The 17,736-nt window shown below is 41.8% G+C and overlaps 1 protein-coding gene across 1 annotated transcript in view; it reads left to right on the top strand.

Annotated features, from left to right (window-relative positions):
- The first annotated feature begins 306 nt into the window (after positions 1-306).
- Positions 307-17,736, top strand: part of Muc16 (mucin 16, cell surface associated) — a 188,228-nt gene continuing 170,798 nt past the window's right edge. Inside the window, exons 1-6 of the mRNA XM_052726120.1 lie at positions 307-355; positions 482-4,717; positions 4,961-7,492; positions 10,463-10,576; positions 13,116-13,664; positions 16,506-17,515. Coding sequence (XP_052582080.1) covers positions 307-355; positions 482-4,717; positions 4,961-7,492; positions 10,463-10,576; positions 13,116-13,664; positions 16,506-17,515 — 8,490 coding nt within the window. The remainder of the gene's footprint in view (positions 356-481; positions 4,718-4,960; positions 7,493-10,462; positions 10,577-13,115; positions 13,665-16,505; positions 17,516-17,736) is intronic.

The following is a 17,736-nucleotide window of genomic DNA, read 5'->3' as shown; positions in this document are numbered from 1 at the left end:
TCCTTTTCTAAGAGGTACCCTGAGCATTATAGAAAGGGAGTATGATTTAGGGCTGAACACTCAATAGTCATTTATTCTCCGCATTTTGACCTAACCTGACTTATTTTTATAGTTGCAAGGCTGTAGGTTTTATTTATAAGCTATATTTCATACAACTTCTCCTAAGAAATAATACAATTTATGTAATGATTATTTTAATACATGTTTATACAGACATATGAGTACTAAGTGAGAAATGTTTTATCCCAGAACAACATAAATATAGTCCAGGATAAAATTTATCCCACTAGATAAATGTAAAAAGATATGATTAATGCAGATATCAACCATAGTGTGATTCCAATCACCTTTATAGGTGTGTAAGAACGTATATAAGACTGTTTCTGAGGGTATTATTAGATTACCCTTCTATAATTATCTATTATTTGTCAAGAGCTTACTGTGTCAAGTAAACCCAAACCAACCTTGCCTTCTCATGTAGCATCAACATTTCAAGAACCACACAGCTCTACTGGATCTGTGGCTTCAGTGCTCACAGCAACACCCGAGACAAGCACAAGGATGTTGGACACAAGCACAGCGACACGGACCACTTCAGCTTTACCCTGGAGAAGCAGCATGCCTTCACACTTGGATGCTCTAAAAGGCGCAAGAAACTCAAAGAAAGCAGTGATCATCAGGGAAGCTGCCAGCTCTGCTCCTCACACATCTGAATCAGTTTTATCTAAAACCATACTGTCCACCTTGATCCCCGAAACCACAGAGAAGAGCACTGTTTCTGCTTCAATGAATACATCAAACTCTGCAGGAACTGACACACACAATGAGGCTGAATTAAGCAGTACCTTTCCGTCAGACACACCCATAACTGTTGCTGTGGTAGAAACTAACATGCCTAAGATGAGTTCAACCACAGAGCTTACTGAAGTATCCTTTACAAATTCTGTCCTTGTATCCAGAACAGAACCTACTAACAGCACTTCCTATTCAAGCCCTCATCAGCCAGTCAAGCCAGAAGAAACCTCCAGTGAAATGTCCACTGGGCCCCCAAACTCTATCACTAGCACAGAGATTACCACTAGTCAGACAGGACATTTTGTGGTGACCCCAAACATGGTCTCCCAAGGCACACTAGAAACTTCCTCAGTGGCGAGAATGCTTTCTAATGTCTCTCAGAGTTATCCATTGTTAGTGACATCCACTATTCTCAGCACAAGTTATGTTGCCCCAACCAAGATAAAATCCTCATCACTGGAAGGAATCATCTCTGAACTTCCCTGGGGAACTACAGTCAGAACAAACTCTTCATCACCAGTTAATTCCACATCACAAAGACATAGTAACTCTCTGCCTATTACCCATAATAGTAACGAGCAAGGTTGGAACACAGCTTGGATACAATCTAGCACACTTGAAAACATGGATTTAACCACAAAGTATGGTCCTAACCATACTGAATTGCCCATAAACATTTCTCTTCCTAAATCTTGGACAAGGGACATGTCTACTGGGAACACATCCCTTACAAAGCTACATGAACCAACATCAGAAGAAACATCCAGAGGAATCACCATCAGAACCCCTGGTTCAAGCATCAATCCAAAATCACAAGGGTTGACAAACAGTCACACTGGACATTCTGTGGTGACATCAAACAGGGTAACTTCTGAAAAGATATCAACCTCTGCCTCAATCAAGGACACTAACTCCAGTGGAATATATACATTTCCACACTCAGAAGCCATGGCTCCTACGAATAATATTGCTTCAGAAACATTAACACCCCTTTCTTGGGAAGTACCAATGTCTGCAGATTCCATAACAATGCCACATGAGTCGCATTCACCTTCTGCTATTTCTTCCATGATAGACAGACACAACAGGTTATCTACTAATTCTCTGGATTCTATCATCACAATTTCTAAGGCCCTAATCCCAACAGACTTGTCCACAAGCTCAGGACCTGTGGTTGACTCAATTCTAAGCTTAAGTAGTAGTCCTCAGACAAGTCTCAACATTGCACAAACATCCAGTATCTCACAGGTAACCACGGTTTCCTCCATCACAAAAGGAAACCATGTGGAAGATGGGAGTTCAACACCCCAACTCAAACACACTATTACAACTCCACCAGTCTCCTCTGAAAATGAATATTTCACAATAGTTTCAACCAACTCAGGAGGCACCACACTTTCATCTTCACAATCAATCTCATTTGCAACTGCAGAGATTGGAAAACAGACAGCTTCCACCTTGAACACAGCATGGAAAAATAACAGTAAATCTGAAGTAGCACATGCAACAAAAGGAATGAATACTAGACAGACTGATGTGTCCACCATCCCTTCTCTTCAAGTGTCTCAGAAAGCAGCCATGTTTGAGCACAGCACATCCTTCTCAATGCCACATCAGTCAACACCAGAAGACACTTCCACTGGAATCTCCACCAAGCTCCCTAGATCTACAACCACTCCAGAATCAGAAGAAATAGCAGCCAGCCACAGGGGACATTCTGTGGTGACATCAAACATGGTGACTTCCCAAGACACATCAACCACTGCTTCAAACACAGAGACCCAGCACAGTGGGACACAAACATCTCTACTTTCAGAATCTGTGGGTCATTCTATCAGTTCACCATCCCCATCTTGGACTCATTCAACTTCGGAAGGGTCCATGTCTGCAAGTTCAACAAGACCTACACCTGATACACCCTCACATTCTCCAGTTCCTGCCAATGCAGAGAGATACAGCACCAGCTCTCCCATTTCTGTCACCTCTATCTTCACAGTTGCTAAGGACCCAATCCCTTCCAGACTATTTACAACCTCAGGATCAGTGACTCATTCGATACCAAGCTCCACCAGTGCTCGACTGTCCACAATCTCACAGAAAACCTCTGTTTCCTCACTCACACCAGAGAATGGCATGGAAGATGGGACTTACACAACCCAAGCCAAACGCACAATCACATCTACATCAGCCTCACCAGAAAAGAAATCTTTCACAACCATTATGCCCATCATGGAACATACTAGACCTTCACCTTCACAGCCAGTCTCATCTGAAAGCACAGAGACTGAGACAGGCACAGCTTCCTCCCTGAGGACAGTATGGACAGATTTCAGTACATCTGAAGACATAAATTCAACCACAGAATACAGTCCTAGCCAGAGTGGACTACCCACTAGCCCTTCCCTTTTTGAGTCTAGGACAGGAGCCATGTCTGATGACAGCACATCTCTTCCAACCCCTCATCAGTCAACATCAGAAGATACTTCCACTGTGATCTCCACCAGTCTCCCTACCTCAGCCATCAGTACAGAATCAGAAGAGATGACAAGCAGACCCATGGGACACTCTCTAGTTATGACAGACATTTTTACTTACCCAGACACATCCAGCACTACCTCAGTCAAGGACACCCACTCTAGTGGAATGCATACATATCCACATTCAGAATCCACAGTTCCTTTCAACAGTCCTGCTTCAGCATCATGGACACTTACTTCTGGGGAAGGTTCTGTGTCTACAGATTCCACAGCAACATCAGGATTACTTTCACTGACCCCTGGTGCTTCCTTGCCAGACAGACACAGTAGTCACTCTCCTGATTCTGTGGCCTCTGTTTTCACAGTTACCAAGGATCTATTCCCAACAGATTCACATATAAGTTCAGATCCTGTGACTACTTACATTTCAAGCTGGAGCACCATTTCTCAGCAAAGCTCAAACACTGCACATGCTTCCCAAAACTCAAAGATGAGTAAATTTTCCTCAGTCACACCAGGGTCCAACATGAAAGCCAGCAGTTCTGTACCCCAATTAAAACACACCATCACACCTACATCAGTGTCATCTGAAAATAAAGCTTTCCCCACTACCCTTCCCATCACCCAAATAGCTACTCTTTCACCTACACAGCCAACATCATTTGAACATGAGAAGACTGGGACAGAGACATTTACCCTTCTGACAACATTGACACAAGCTAATATACCTGAGAAGCTGCACTTGAGCACAGATTCCATTAGTAGCCATTCTGAAGTGCCTTACAGTTCCTCTCTTCCTGCATCTAGAACAGTATCCATGTCTCCTGATAACACAATATTTCCAATGCTTCAGCAGTTTACTTCAGAAGATACCAAGTTTACAGCAGAAGATATGTCTAGTGGAGTTATCACCAAGCTTTATGGCTCCAACATCACAGAATCAGAAGAAATATCTACCAGCCAGATTGGGGATTCTGAAGTGACATCAAACATGGTCCTCTCCCTGGAAACATCACCTGTGTCTTCAGTGTCCCACAATCTCACTAGTTTCACTCCAGTTCCCCTAGTCACAGAAACATCCACTTTTCTAAGCCAAAGTTATGAAGTCCCATCAACTGCAACTTTTCCAACTCTGAAAGGAAGCCGGCCTGCCAATTCTCCAGGATATCTTGATGGCTCTAACTTAACTTCCTCTGGTACTTCCACAGTAGAACATAGCACCCCATCTCCTAGTTCTGTGGCCTCTGCCTTCACCTCTTCTAGGGAGGTAGTCACAACTGGGTTGGATATTCATGATTTGTCTACTTCACTTCCAAATTGGAGCAGTAGTACACATTCAGGCCAAGAGACTTCACAGGTCACCAAATTCTCACAGACAAGCTCTGCTTCCTCTCTTAAAGCAGAGACAATAATGGAAGCCAGCAATTCCATATCCCAATCCAAATCTTCTACCACTCCTGCATCAGTTTCATCTAAAACTGCATTTTCAACCATGTTTCAGCATCCATTGGTGGATACTACAGTTTCTGTTTCACAGGCAAAATTTTCTGATGCCTCTGGAATTATGGCTCACACAGCTTCTTCCCTGAGCCAATCACTTCCACAAACTACCATTCTTGAAGAGACCACCATTGGCACAAAACACGATACTGTTTTTTCTCAGTTGCCCCCTAGCATGTCTACTGGCCTCTCCATTTCAGAGTCCATTACAGCTGCCAGAGTCTCCACAAAAAGCCCTTTTTATTTCTCAGCATCAGAAGACATCACCATTGGAAGCATTCCCAGCCACATTACCTACCCTAGCACAAAAGAACACATAGAGTTAACCTCCATCTTTGAGGCAGGTAATTCTGGGTCTTTATTATATGATACCCTATCCAGGGACACTGCAACCACTGTTTCTATGGCAGAGTTTTCTTCACCTGAGCCTCAAACATCTCCACATTTAGCATTGATATCTCAATCCAAGAGTTCTGAGGAACAGTCACATGTAAGTTCCTTACCCAAGAAAAAACACACTTCTTCAGATTCAGCATCAACTGTGATTGAGAAAACCACACCTTCGCCTGTTATTTCTACATCACAAGTACAAAATGTCTCTTCCCTTGATTTTGTGACGGCACTTGTAACTTCTATTCAAGAGACAACCTCAAAAGGAAAAGACAAAAGTGTAGCTTCTGGGAGTACCTCAATCCAAGGCCTGGATACCACAGAGATTTCAACTCTAGGTCCTTCAAATAACATAAGGAACTTGAAGACAAGTCACATTTCCTCTAAAAACCCAACAACTAGAGTAAAAACCAATAGTCCAGGAGTGCATTCCCAAGGCACTGTCCTAGTTAATTCAGTTCCATCAAGAATAACAACTGTAATTATGACCTCACAAAGCAATTGGGACACAACACTTTCTACATTAATGCCCTTATCTAAACCTGCTCATACAGAAACTCAGAAAGATTTCCCGCTAACTTCAGTAGAACAGGAAATGACCATGTCTGAAGATACTAACTTGATGACAAAATCCAATTCTGATCTTTTCATAGTACTCACTAGGACTTCTACAGGGTTTACAAGAGCAGAAGCTAACTCAACTGAGAGACTATCTATTGCAAGCTCTGGATCCTTCACAAAGACAACAGACATCTCAGTAGGAAGTACTTCCAGTATCTCTACACTTTCCTTCCCAGATATTGGTATCAGTCAAGTAATTAATGCTGCAGAATCATCCAAAGTCACCACTCTTTGGAACACATCAGGTACCAGTACTGATACTGGGGCCCTCTCTGCAGCAACTCAGACATTTCTACACCCAGACTCCGTGACTTATCTCAGCAGTTCTGAGTCACTGTCATGGACAGGTTCCCCATCCCATGAAGCAACTCCCTCTGTGAATTCTGCAGAAATACCTGGGACAACATCATCTTTTCCTGCTACTTCCACATCAGAAGGACAAAGTCTCTCCTCTCCTACTTCTATGCCCCCCACATTCTCTTTTGGGCAGACAACCACAAAGGAGTTGGACACAAACTTACCTTCTTTTACAACTTTATTTCCAACCTGGAGAAACAGTGAGTTAGCCACTTCAAAGGACACCAGAACCTCTCAAACATCTTACTCTTTCACCAGAACTGAAGTATCCAGTGTGGACATAACCACTCCTGGACCCCAGTTCCAAAACACTGTATCATTTGATGCTGCTTCACCAGATGGTTCTACCTCTTCCTTGTTGACATTACCAACAAAGACATCACCTTCTTCTGCTTTCTCTCTATCACCACATAGTTCAAACCCCACTTCTTTTCCTGAGACTTCATTCCCCACCTCTGAGTCTTTTAAGACAACAGATACATTGAGCAGAAGCTTGGAAACTGGAACAAGTTCACCTCCAAATTTGAGCAGCACCTCACATGAAATATTGGGCTTATCTGAAGTTACTACTGATACAGAAAAGTTTTATTCTTCCTCAAAATTCAAAGTAACCAACATGAAGACCATCAGTACGGGACATGAGCTAAGTTCCTCTGTACCAATACCCCCTGAATCATCCAGGGACGCCTATACAATGGGTCCTTCTTCCTCCATATGGGTGACTTCTATGTCCACACCATTGCCTGCCTATTTAGAGACTACGAGATCTGATACTGAGCAATTTTCCCATTTGACTTCTGGACTGAGGGACACTAGCATGTCCCTCCAAACAAAGATACCTTCAGCTCCTGTGTCCACTCTCATTTTGCCAAGTTCTGAGAGTGCTGTCATCACTTCTGCTATGAACATATCAACTCCACATCAGACTCCATCTTCACAGTTTACTGAAGCTCCCGTAGAATCAATCACTATCTTAAACACTTCTCCATCTATTGTAGAGTTTACTGGGGTAACATCCTCCCCAGAATCCAATTTTACTATGCCTTCACCAGAAAGTACTCATGTTCCAAGAACTGATATGTTACCTTCAGATGAGACCACTTTTATTGAAACAACAACCCTTTCTCCAACAGAAGAGATGGCTTCATTTGCCACAACTAGCATTCCAAAAGGCAGCTCAGCTGTGACTTCTAGCAGTCCTCTTTCTATTACAAAATCAAGTCATGGAGATGTTTTGGTTTCCACCATTGTAGAAAAGCTACCTTCTTCAGCTTCTACACCACTGCCCTTTCCTGCTTCCACTGGCACTGACTTTACAAGCAGCCCAGCCCTCCACAGGATTACTCCTTCAGGTAATTTACAAACAGAAGATAACAGTGTTGTTGGAATGAGTGGCCGCTTTCAAGATCCCATGATTATATTTAGAACTTTTAAGCCTATAGAACGCATCCCATCAAGACATCTTTATCACCCTTCTTGAAAAACACAATGACTGAAAGTTCTGACTTGGGAAGGGTGATAAATGTTTTTCAGGTTCCTACACATTTAACCAGGTTGATAAGTAAGAACCCACTGTCCCTACACTTCCATTTACAGACGTGGGAGGATCATAGGCAATATCCCTTTCCTAAGAGGTAGAAAGAAAATTAGGAGTTCATTATTGCATTCATATTTATTTATGATTACTACAGTTAGCATTATTAAATCATACAAATTGTACAAATTACTGACTTTCATTCTGATATTGTCATACATGCTCAAACAATGCTCTCATCATCCCCACTTCCTACTACGAACTCTTCTCACTTTCTTCTCTATCTTCTAGATTCCTTCCACTTCCTCTGTAGTCAGTTTTCTGCTCTTAGGGCTTTTGTATGTTTGTTTCCACATGACATAAAATCTATGATATTTATTTATCTGTCTGCCCAATATTGTTTAACATGACCGTATCTAGTTCCTACAAATTATGGCTGAGTAAAACTCTATTGTATATACTTTACATTTTTAAATTTATCCAACTGTTTAAAAGCATAAATCCTGTTTTGTGTGTTACTGGACATTGGACCTAGGACCTTGCACATGTGAGTCAAATGCTATATAGATGACCTATACCCTCTAACCCCATTCTATAAGTTTCTTTAGCAAACATTGGTTGAACTAGTAACACCAATCACTTCTAATAACTGAGCTAGCCATGGGCAAAACAGAAAAAAAAAGCAAGTCAATAATTACAATGTTATAGATGGTCTACTATGATTCTTAATGCTAATTAACAGTGTTGATAATGACAATTCAGCTTATACAGTACTTATTTCTATGTCAACACTGTTTCACAAAGGTTTTAATTGTAATATTAAATTGTAATATTATTTTGTGGGTAATGAAGTTGCGATACATAGAAGATGTGAAATAATTTTCTCACTATCATAAAGCTCATAAGTGACAGAACTAAGCTAAGAACTTAGGTGTGCTTGGTGCATGCCTGTCACCCTAGCATGTGGGAAACTGAGGCCAAAAGAGCCTGTGTTCAAAGAAAACCAAAGTTATACAGTGAGGCCCTATCTGAAAAAACCAATGAGACAGAGGTATAGCTTAGTGTTAGAATACTCCCCCTAGGGTGCATAATGCCATAGGTTTGAACCACAGCATGCTCCCCCCCCCAAAAAAAAAAACCAAAAAAATTCAAACTATTCTGGAGTAGGAATTTATGTTCTTAATCATTAATTTAAAAGGGGTAGTTAAAAAGCTAGCAGAAAACACAAGAGATTCTGGCATGGCAGTAGCCATAGGAAGACAAGATTTTAGAGAGAAATTGTAAACTCTGTCAAAAACTACAGAAATGCTAAGCTGCCATAAAGTGAGAGGTATTGTGACAACATGGGGATCCTCAGGGGATAGATTAGTGAAGCACAGAGGACTAGACTTCAACCACAGTAACATGTAGATAAAAGGGAGAGATTTTTCTTTGGATTGTTTTGGAAGGTTATTCCATATGGATTGACACATGTGCTTTATTCTTAGCAGCAAAGGCAGCCCTTGTTTTATGTATATGTGTGGCATATGGAGGCACAAGCTAAGCTGAAATTCATTCTGTAAACTCATACTGACCTTGAATTTGAAATAGTCCTGCCCTAGCTGCCCACACAGCAGAGATTATAGACATTGTAGTACCACTAGACCTGACTCAAAGAAGAGTTTCTGCCTTTGTGATGGACATGCTGCTAGAATCACAACAGAGTCAAAAGGTAAGAAGGAAAAACATGTGATCCTGAAAGCGGAAGGAATAAGGTACCTGATGATGTGGGAGGGACCCAGAAGCCAGTAAATACAGGAGAAGACCTTTTAGGGATACTATCACAACAAGAGAATTAAATTTGATACCAGATTTCATTTGTGACACAAATCCAAAAAATGCCCTGCAACAACATTAATACCTTCATTAGGAAATCTCCAGAGGAAGTATGTTTGAGTCCCTATTCAGATAGTTTGAACACTTCACAAGAAAGGCAGATATTTGAAATCATTGATTCGCTTTCTCTGTACATTGCCTTTATATATCACCAAGCAGGCCTCAAACTTAGGATTCTTCTGCCTCAGCATACTAAGTGTTTGGATTTCAGGTCTATAACACCATACTTTACTTTGATTCTTGTTGTAGTTCGATCATACTCTGAAGTGAAACCAAATCAAATAAGAAGATAAGAACACATTTAAGTAAAGAGGGAGAAAAGGAGGACAGACAGAAAGTGAAAGTGGGATGTGATTTATTTGGTAGAGTGCTGCTTAGCATGCTCAAGGTTCTTGGTTCCACCCCAGCATTGCATCATGTAGGTATGGTGGTACTCACCTGTCTTCCAAGTGCTCAAAAGCTTGGGGACAGGAGGAGCTGAAATTCAAGGTAATCCTCAGCTATGTATCAAATTTGAAGCTTGCTTGTGCTGTATGAGACACTGCTTTGAAAAAAAAAGGAAGGAAATAAGGAAATGAGGATGGGAGGGAAGAAAGGAGGGAGATTGAGAGAGAGAGAGAGAGAGAGAGAGAGAGAGAGAGAGAGAGATGAAATAAAGATTGACAGTAGAAAGCAAAGGGTAAAAGAAAGGAAAGGCTATTAGATCTGCACATAGACATATTGGCAAACTGATAAATTTATAGGAAGGTGATGGATATAGGGACTGGTTATTCATCCTGTGTAGCTGTGGCTCAAAGTCACTGTCATGGATTCTAGAAAAGAGTGGCATGTACTCAATGAAGTGATCTATGTAGACAGTACAGTCTTTCTGGGAGAGATACTTACCTGTCTTCTTCCTCACTCTCACCTGCAGAAACAGAAGACGGCACACAGTCCCACACAGAGATACCTGATGGAGCTGCCCATGGAGACACTGCTGGCCTGGGAAAGGGCCCTCTGGCTTCTACATCGCCTACTAGCCCTAAAGGTAAGTCCCACTGTGCTTACTCCCTAGAAAGTAAAAATAATACCCCTTGCTTTATTTCCTGTTCCAGAGCACCAAACCTCTTGATTTCCTTAAAGAGAATACTATATGGTTTTCATGAATGCTTGTCTAAGCTGGATCTTTGTTTAATGGTTACTGTGTAGAAGGCAGTGTATAATAGTATTCTCATAACATGCTGAGCAAGATTTACTCTAGATCTCAAACTTTAATCTCTCTCTCCCCATTCTTTCTCTTAAAGCCTTTCTATGTAATCCAAGCTAGCCTTAGACTCACAATTGTACTGTCATAATCTTCTACATGCTAAGATGTCAGATAAGTACCTCCATGTCCACCCTGATATGCTAATTTAATAAAATACATATCTTGGAGACTAAGATGTAAACTGAGAATGCATAGAAAGACATTAAAGGAACAAAATAATTATAATGCAACTTTGTGTGGGGGAGCATGCTGGTGGTAAGCCATGGCAGCTTTTACATGCTAGGCAAGTACACTATTGCTGAAGCCTGCTCAGCTCCTCATTAGCATATTTTAAGTCAAGAACTCTGCTTCTGAGCCACATCTCCAGGTTCCTCACTGGAAGATTCTAGGTAGAGGCTCTACCACAGACCATGCCCCTGGCTCCACACTGAGGGATTCTAGGCATGTCTGGTGCTTGTGAAAGTAAAAGGGGGCATGAGATCCCTGGGACTGGAGTTATGGGTTGTTATATGTCACTAAGTGGATACTTTGAACCAAAAAATGGGTCTTCTGCATGAGCAGAAAGTGCTCCTAAGCATGGAGCCATCTGTGCTGTTTCCTGTTTTTAGTTTCTTAAGGAACCTGTATACTCTTTTTCTGAAATGGATAGACTCAGTAGCTTAAATTCCCACCAACAGTGTATAATGTTCATTTTTCTCCAATAGTTACAAGCGTTTGTTTTTTACTTTGTACTTAAATGTCATTTGGACTAGGATGAAAGTGAATCTTAGTGTAGTTCTGCATTTTGTAATAGCTAAAGATGTTGAGGATTTTCCCCACAGACTCAGTGGGAGCCCAGGTTTTAGTAAGCTACTTTGGAGACTTTGAAAATCTAGGTTTCTGACAAAGTCAGCACTAAGTCAGAACTACTGATTTTAACCTGTGGTGAAGTATCCTTCACAGGCTTCCTAAGATGCAGTCTTTTAATCTAAGACATGGAGCCACGTAGTCTATCCTAAGTGGAGAGTGGTCCCAGAATGTACTTGGCAGAGAAGGCAAAGAAGAGAAGGAAGTCAGTTTAAGGTACCTTAGTGTGCAGATCATAGTCTGGGTCACAGTATTTACAGGTGTGCACCCCCATACCCAGATTATGTAGTTCTAGGGATTGAACCCCATAAATGCTGGGTAAATATTATACCCAATGAGCTCCATGCCCAGCCCATGTGTACTCATAAATGTGCACATCAATACCATGAAATGTTAGGTGTTTTCCAGACAAAAAAGATTATGTAATCAAACAGTGCTAGGAAACCTTGGTTTGAACAAAGCCAAGCAATTTCCTTTACAGCCACATCTCTAGTAAAAAGACAAAATCAGCACAGGACTATCACATTATGGAACTCAAACTTTCAAACAAATGACACATGTCACCTCTTTCAAGTCAAAGGAGGTGCATTCTGATGTACCATTCTTTCATGTCCTCATTTGTTTATTCACTCAAGACTTTGAGTTGAATACCACACCTACCACATGTGAAACAGTCAAACATTAATAGTTGTTAAGAGCCAGGACTGCTGGAGATTAAAATTCAATTCAGACATTGTGGCAAAAAAAATATGGAGAAAATGAAATATAATGAATTCTCAGTGAAGGTGGATTTAAGCTTGCCCATGAAAATCATCAGAATTGATGGGGTCTGATGAGGGATAGGTAGGTTAGGAGGAAGGAAGAGCTCATCATTGAGTCATACAGAAAATAGAGAGGAACAAGGATTGAATAAGTGTGGACACAAATTTATCGAGCAGTTACAGCTCAAAAGGATACAAGAGGGTTAAAGTTGTAGCTCAGTTGGTAGAGGGCTTGCCTAGAATTCACAGAGTCCTGAGTTTCTGTCCTTGGCACCATATATACTAAATGTGATGATGCAGATCTATAATCTCAGTACTTAGGAGGCAGTCAGATCAAAAGTTTAAGAAGGCCCTCAGTTGTGTAGTGAGTTTAAGGCTGGCCTACGAAACAGGAAACCCTGTCTCTCTGCTCTCTGTCTCTCTCTCATACACTCCACACACACATACACACACACACACACACACACACACACACACACACACACACACACACACACCAGAAAATTTTAAAAAAAGCATGAGTGGAGGAAACAGATGAGCCATATAGCAAAACTCACTTTTTCCCTGCCCAGATCATGCTACCCACATCCCAGGAAAGCAGCACTTTCATAAGATATTTCTCTCCCTTTCATCATGTAGAGAAAAAAATTTTAATTGCCTATCTAGAAAGTGTAAACATTTTTACAATTTGTGTTGCATGTCTCAACTTACAGAGCTAACCACAAAAGGGACAGTAAAAGTGGAGACCACTGCCACAGCTCTGAATGCTACTTCCATTGCCACTTCAACCACCAAAATCCCTACTACAACTTCAAGACCCTTGACTCACCTCAAGACACCAGAGAAAATAGGCAACATAAACACAACAGAGATGATTATCACAGCCTCAGATGCTTCCCATGATGTCCTAGGGATAGCAGCATCATTTCCTACAGGCTCTGGAGAAAACACTAGCATGGTCCTCAGGACAAGACCATCATCTTACAGTAAAGAACCAGAGAGCACAGCCCTATTGATCCCCAGTCTTAGGACAGAGACCAGCCCAGATGTTCATACTTTGAACATCTCCTCTGGTGAGTCTGATACAGTCTCATGGGTCACCCATCCTTTAGAGATTACTTCACCTGTTGCCAAGATAACCATGAATATTTCTCAAGGTGAATCCGATTCCATAGTGTCCACAGCCACCACTCCCAGAGGAGAAGTCAGTTCAACTTTTCCAGCATTAACTGTTTTATCTACTATACCAGATTTGGCAACCTCACTGATTAGTAGACCTGAAGAAAACACTAGTATGTTTATTTCAGCTCTTACTGACTCCCTGAGTGAACCAAAGACAACAGAGTCTGGGGTCACCCATCCTGGGATGGAGGTGGATTATTCTATTGCCAGCACTTTTTCTACTGACACATCAGGAATGGCAACCTCACTGGATATTAATTCTGGAGCAGAGACCAAGCCAGCTCTCCAAAGTCTGACTGTTGTCCCTGGTGAGTCAGATGCAACAGCCTCAGCAGTCATGCACCTTTCACAGAGCAGAATCCCTGATTCTGAAAATATTCTTGACATTTCCAATGGTGAAACTGCTACTACCACACTCTCAATGGATACTACCCATGGGACAGAAGTCATGCCAACCCTTCCAACCACTACTACATCACCTACTATAACAGGATTGAGAACCTCACTGGTCATTAGTTCTCAGACCAGACAGAAAAATACTAGTGCATCAACTGTGACTCCTGCTGGTGAACAAGAGTCCACTGAAACACTTGCCACTGATCTTGAAGCATGGGAAACTACAGCTATTCTAAATACAACTACTTTGGCTACTGTATTAGGAAAGGTAATGGAGTCAACTACCTCAACTTTGATTGCTTTTCCAGATCAATTGTTTAATACAACCTCTTGGATCACCCAGACTGGGACAAAACTCACCTCAACCATTTCCACTGTGAGTATTTCCTCTGGTGAGCCAAAAACAACAGTATCGGGGATTACCCATCCTACAGAGACAAGCTTTACTGTTCCTAAGACAGCCCTAACGTTTTCGCATGATGGATCATATTTGACACTGTCAACAACCACAAGTACTGGGGAAGAAGCCAGCTCTGCCCTGCCAACTACAGTGACTGCACCTGGTGTACCAAATACCTCACTGCTCACTACTTCTAGAGCAGTGACCAGTACAAGTACTCCATCTTTGACTGTTCCTTTTTCTAAACCAGAAACAACAGCCTCATTTGCTACCCATGCTGGATCCCAGATAAGTTCAGCTATTACAATTCCATCTAATTCTCCTACTTTACCAGGAATGTTGACCTCACTCATAACTAGTTCTGGAAAAAAAAGAAGTCTGTCTCCAACTTCGACTATTTCCACAGGTCAGCCAGAGACCACCATCCCATGGACCATTCATCTTGAGGCAAAGTCCAGTTCAGCTGTCCCAACTTTGTCTGTTCTTCCTGGTGAGCCAGATACAACAATTTCATTAGTCACTCCTCATGAAGTGATCAGCCCTACAGTTCTGAAGACAGCCCCAGGTTTTTCTCACCATGGATTAAATGTTACACCCTCAGTGGCTTCCAGTCTTGGGACAGAAACAAATTTAGCTGGCTCATCTTCTGTTTTTTCACCTGAGGTGTCAGAGGTTCTGACCTCACTGACTACTAGTTTTTCAACAGTAACTAGTGAAAGTACTCCATCTCAGTCTATTTCTGATGATGAGTCAGATACCACAGTATCAATGGTCAGCCACCATAGGTCACAGATGAATTTAACCATTGCTACTCTGACTGTCTCCCCCAATGTTCCAGAGATGATGTCACATGTCACTAGTAGTGAAATAAAAACAAATCTATTTCCAACTCAGATTTCTTTCCCAAGTCAACCAGAGACCACTGCTTCAGAAGTCAGCCATCCTGGAGATGAAACTAGTTCTGAGGTTCCAACAGGGACTGGAACACCTAGTGAGCCACATGAAACAGGGTCTTTAGTCAACTATCATTCAAAGGATATCCCAACTCTTCCCAATATAAGGCCAAGTTTTTCTTATATGGATTTAGACACTACACCTCCCATATCCACAATTATTGGTCCAGAAGCCAGTTCAACTGTTCTAACCACAACTATCTTACCGGTTGCCCCAGATATGGTGACTTCACAGGTCTCTAGTTCTGGTACAGACCCAAGAACAGCTAAATCAATTCGAATTCTTTCTTCTGAACCACAGACTATAGTTTCCCTGACAACCAATGCAGGGGAAGAAACAAGTTCAGCCATTTCTACTTCAGGTGTCGCTCTAGGTGTAACAGAAGTGAAGACATCACTGGTCTCTAGTTCTGGGGCAGAGACACATGCAACCACTCCAATTCCAGTTTTTTCCCCAAGTGAACCAGACACCATAGCCTCCTGGGTCACTCATTCTGGCAGAGAAGGAACTTCAGATATTTTAACTCTATCTACTTTACCTGATGGGACAGATGAAACAGAATCATGGGATACTCATTCTTCAGAGACTAACCTAACAGTCCTCCTGATAACTCCAGATGTTTCCAATACTGTATCAGATAGTTTACCCTCAATGGCCACCAGTTCTGAGACAGAAGCCAAATCAGATTCTTCAACTTCTACTTTGTCACGTACTGTATCAGAAGTATTGACTTCACTTGTCCCTACTTTTAGGACAGTCACCAGCACCACTATTCCAACTTTGACTCCTTCTTCCGATAAACCAGAGACAGGAGTCTCAATGATCACTCATGCTGGGCAACAGAAAACTTCATCCCTTCCAATTACAACCACTTCCTCTAATTTACTTGGGATAATGACTTCACTAGTTCCTAGTTCTGAGATATACACCAGTACAATTTCCCCAACAATAACAAGTTATTCACAAGAACTGGAGAAAACATCATCACAAGTAACCCTTTCTGCCATATCAGAAGATAGTTCTGTTACAACTCTTACTGCTATACCAGGTGAAGCAGGTACATCAGCCTCATTTGTTCCCAATCCTGAAGAGATCAGCTCCAGAGTTCCAAGGACAAACACAAGTTTTCCCCATGTTGAATTTCATTCCATACCCCCAACAACTACCACTAATGAACAGGAAACCAGATCATCTGCTCCAACTATAGATATCTCATCTAGCATTCCAGATATGATAACCTCAGAAGGCCACACTTCTAAGGAAGGTACAAGAACATCCAAACCAATTCTGACGCCTCAATCTTCTGAGCCACATACCAAAATTTCTCTGATCTCTCATTCTGGGGGAAAAACTAGTTCACCCATGTCTACTGTTGCTGTCTCTCCAGGTGTATCTAGCTCTGAGACAGGAATCCATATCAGAAATTGGACTATTTCCCCAGGTCAACCAAAGACCACAACCTCATGGACCATGAATCCTGGAACAGAAGTGAATTCAAGGATGCTAAGTACAACAATCTCACCTAGTGTTCTAGACATGGTGACCTCAAAATCTGTGAACCAAACTCCTAAACTACAGACCACAATTTCATTGATAACCAATGCTGGAAAAGAGCTCAGTTCAGCCATGTCTACTCTGGCTGTCTCTCCAGGTATAACAGAAGTAACCACATCACTGCTCACTAACTTAAGTACAGAAAGCCATGCAAGAACTTCAACTCTAACTTCTTCCCCAAGACTACAAGAGAAAACAACATCTTGGATCAACAACCCTGAAATAGAAGCAGCCATTTCAGGGATTCAAACTACAAACTCAGTATCTAGTGTTCCAGACATGATGACCTCAACTATCCTGAACCACACTCCTGCTGAACCACAGAAGACAGCATCATTGGCCACTCATGCTGGGAGACAACACAGTTCAGCCATAAATACCCTGGCAGTCTCACAGGGTATAACAGAAGTGATATCGTGGGTCAAGAGCTTGGGCACAGAAAGCCACAGAGTGACTTCAAATACAACTTTATCCCCCATACAACCAGAGGTTACAACACCAGGGGTAACCCATCCTGGAAGAGAAGGTACGTCAGGGGTTCTATCTACAACCATCAAACCTAGTGTGCCAGAAATGATGACCTCACCAACTCTTATTCCTCATGATCCATATACTAGGGTTACATTGGTCACCAACATTGTGGAACAGTCCAGTTCAGCCATGTCTACAAGGCCTGAACCTCCACATACAACAGAAACAATACCATTACTTGTCACTACCTCAGGCACAAAAAGCCATTCAGTGATTTCAAATTTAGCTGTTTCCCAAGATCAACCAGGGACCAAAGTCCAATGGGTTACACACCTGGGAAAAGAAGATATTTCAGGGGTTCTAAGTACAATGACCTT

The sequence above is a fragment of the Peromyscus californicus genome, unplaced genomic scaffold (assembly GCF_007827085.1).
Source record: "Peromyscus californicus insignis strain IS unplaced genomic scaffold, ASM782708v3 Scaffold_11__1_contigs__length_118956290, whole genome shotgun sequence".
Classification (NCBI taxonomy): domain Eukaryota; kingdom Metazoa; phylum Chordata; class Mammalia; order Rodentia; family Cricetidae; genus Peromyscus; species Peromyscus californicus.
The sequence above is the reverse complement of the archived record's forward strand: the minus strand, read 5'-3'. Positions and strand labels throughout refer to the sequence as shown.